At 42.1% G+C, this 2651-nt stretch overlaps 1 protein-coding gene across 1 annotated transcript in view; it reads right to left on the bottom strand.

Moving 5' to 3' along the window:
• The window catches only part of LOC101855959 (dynein heavy chain 6, axonemal), a gene marked incomplete in the record, with an annotated part of 98470 nt that overhangs the window by 82740 nt on the left and 13079 nt on the right, over positions 1–2651 (bottom strand). The window contains 2 exon segments of the mRNA XM_035970687.1: positions 1123–1235; positions 1822–1956. Coding sequence (XP_035826580.1) covers positions 1123–1235; positions 1822–1956 — 248 coding nt within the window.

Below are 2651 nucleotides of genomic sequence, written 5' to 3'. Positions count from 1 at the left end.
ATGATGATGATGATGATGATGATGATGATGATGATGATGATGATGATGATGATGATGATGATGATGATGATGTGGATGATAAAGGTGATGTTGATGATAATGATGCTTCTGTCGCTGCTGCTGCTGCTGTTGATGCTGCTACTGCTGCTGCTGCTGATAATGATGATGATGCTATACTCCAGTACTTTGTCAAACGTTTGCAAATGTTCCGTTTGTTGGCCTGCATGGTGTAGATCATGGGCTTCTCGTCATTCCCGTACACTTCAGTGGACAAAGTGTCTGTGACACAAGCCAGAAGGTAAGGGTGGGGAGGGGGGATGTTGGGGGGATGATTAAGAGGATGATAAGTAAGTTATAATTTCAGTACACTCATTCACAATAATGACATTTTTAATTCAATGAAACAATAATATGCTGCCCTTAAGAATGAACCCCCCCCTTTTGCAAACAGCAGAGTGGGTAAATGCGGGACAGGTCATGAATACTTATCTTCCTACATCCCCCCCCCCCCCCAAAAAAAAAAAAAGGAAAAAAATCCCGCCTCCCGCCTCCCCTCAAAAAGAACAAAATCTCTCAAATACTTTTGCGTTCATTCCTGAACCTGGGTTCTATTGAAAATCCAAATTCCATCAGCCCTATCGTATCAGAGGTAGACGGTAACCAATGAGACACACCATTAAGACATTCCATACGAGAACATTTTTGTATTGCGTCATTTGGTCTCTGAGGTGTAGGTTTCCGAAAATTCAGCTACGCAAAATAATCCCCAAACCCATGTTAACATTAATTTTGTAACAATAAAACTGGATCTCCCCTTCCCCCCGCCACCCCACCCCACCCCCTTTACACCACAGATGCCTATATTCTGTGGAAAATGACATGACATATGACTTACCTTTTAGAAAGAGTTTTACGGCACTTGCAGCGCTAATAGGTCAAACAAGTGCCGAAGATAAGAGGTCTTACTTAACAATAACTTACCATAAAAAAGGAAGAGATAGGAAGAAAAAGAGGAAACCACAGACAAGAGCACCCTCCAACCACCCACAGACGTAACATAAAGGCCCCCACAAAGCACATCTCGTAGAATATTATGTATGTATAGGTGACCCACCTTTAGACAGCAGCAAGGACTCGTCGTCCGGGATAAAGCCGGCCTCTATGAGGCACGTGGAACACGCCGAGTGAGCTGTCTCTCCCACCAGATGACGGAACGCTTCCAGCTTGGTGCTCACCTAGAGGAAGGGGGGAGGGCACGGAAGGGAATTTAAAAAATTAAAAAACAGCAGGAGAGAAAGCAGCAGTTCCCCTAATGTTGCTCAGGCACAGTATAGGCATGGCATTGATAAATCAGCCCATTTACAATTCTACTGTGCATCATCATCCAGTGCCAGATCTGCGACAGACATCGGCGATCTTGGTTTTCCGTTCATTCCTTTGCTCGGATGCTCTAATAAAAGCAACGTTTCCCTGATCTTTCCCTGTTACCCATTTGTTTAGGTTCTACTGTGCATAAGAACTTGTTAATGTTACTATCCTGCATTTGGGAATATCCGCGAGTTGGGATTTCGAACAGAGACCACATAATATATATAAGTTTAGAGTGATGCCAACTGGGCTAACGGCTTGCTTACCTGTTACTCCTTTTTGGGTAAAGAAAAACACAAAGACACAATAATCGCCAATTAGTCCCAGTAAAAATAAGACAGACAGACAGAAACAACAGAGGGGCAGTGAAGAAGTAGAACCTACCAACAGCACCCTCCAACCAATCTCCCTCTCACTTACTCATTATCTTTCCCCCGTGCCCGCTGAACTCACCAAGTCGAGGTTGTCGTACAGACAGGTCTGGAACTTCTCCAGGCTGTGCGGCTTTTGCTCGTTGATGACAAACAGTTCCATCTCCTTGGTGGCCAGACACAGCTGGACAACGTTCAAGATGGCCGGCCTCAGCGTCTGGTGACGTCACAGAGAGATAATACACACCAAGTGTTACAGTCAGGAGCCATTCTCGCAGATTTCATATAGTCTAACTTTTCGCTTTTAAGCACAATAGAGGGCTATCCCGAAAAATGCTGTTTTGAGAAAATCGAAGGAAAAGCTTTGGGACCCTTGTTCAGTTTCTTTAAAAGACAAGGAGAGTTTTCTCTATAACCAAACAAATATGCACACCGATGAAACCAAACTTTTCCTATAGCTAGGGCAATGCCCACTTTTGGTGTAGGTCAAGATTTCTGGCAACCCTCGAATTCTGGGTTAGCCCGCTTGTCCTTAAAAACGACCAAGTTTGGTTTGGGTTGGGAAAAAGAATCACCAACGTGAAGAAACAAACAATCGTTGAATAACTGTCATATTTTGCATTTGAGGAAAGAAAAGTAAGCACAAGTTGAAATTGATCTGACCCCTCACTTTTATAAAACAAAACAAATATTTCTTAAAATTAATAATCTGTTTCAAAACACGAAAACCTTTATATACGCATATAGGTATATTATTCAATAGTATGTATAAAACAAAAACAACAGCAACAACAACAACAACATCAACAACAACAACATAAACAACGACAACAACAATAACAACAACATAAACAACATAAGCAACAACATAAACAACAACAACAACAATAACAACAACAACAACAACAACAA

Source organism: Aplysia californica, unplaced genomic scaffold, assembly GCF_000002075.1.
Source record: "Aplysia californica isolate F4 #8 unplaced genomic scaffold, AplCal3.0 scaffold00307, whole genome shotgun sequence".
Classification (NCBI taxonomy): domain Eukaryota; kingdom Metazoa; phylum Mollusca; class Gastropoda; order Aplysiida; family Aplysiidae; genus Aplysia; species Aplysia californica.
Note: the sequence above shows the minus strand (reverse complement) of the source record. Positions and strands in the feature narration are given on the sequence as shown.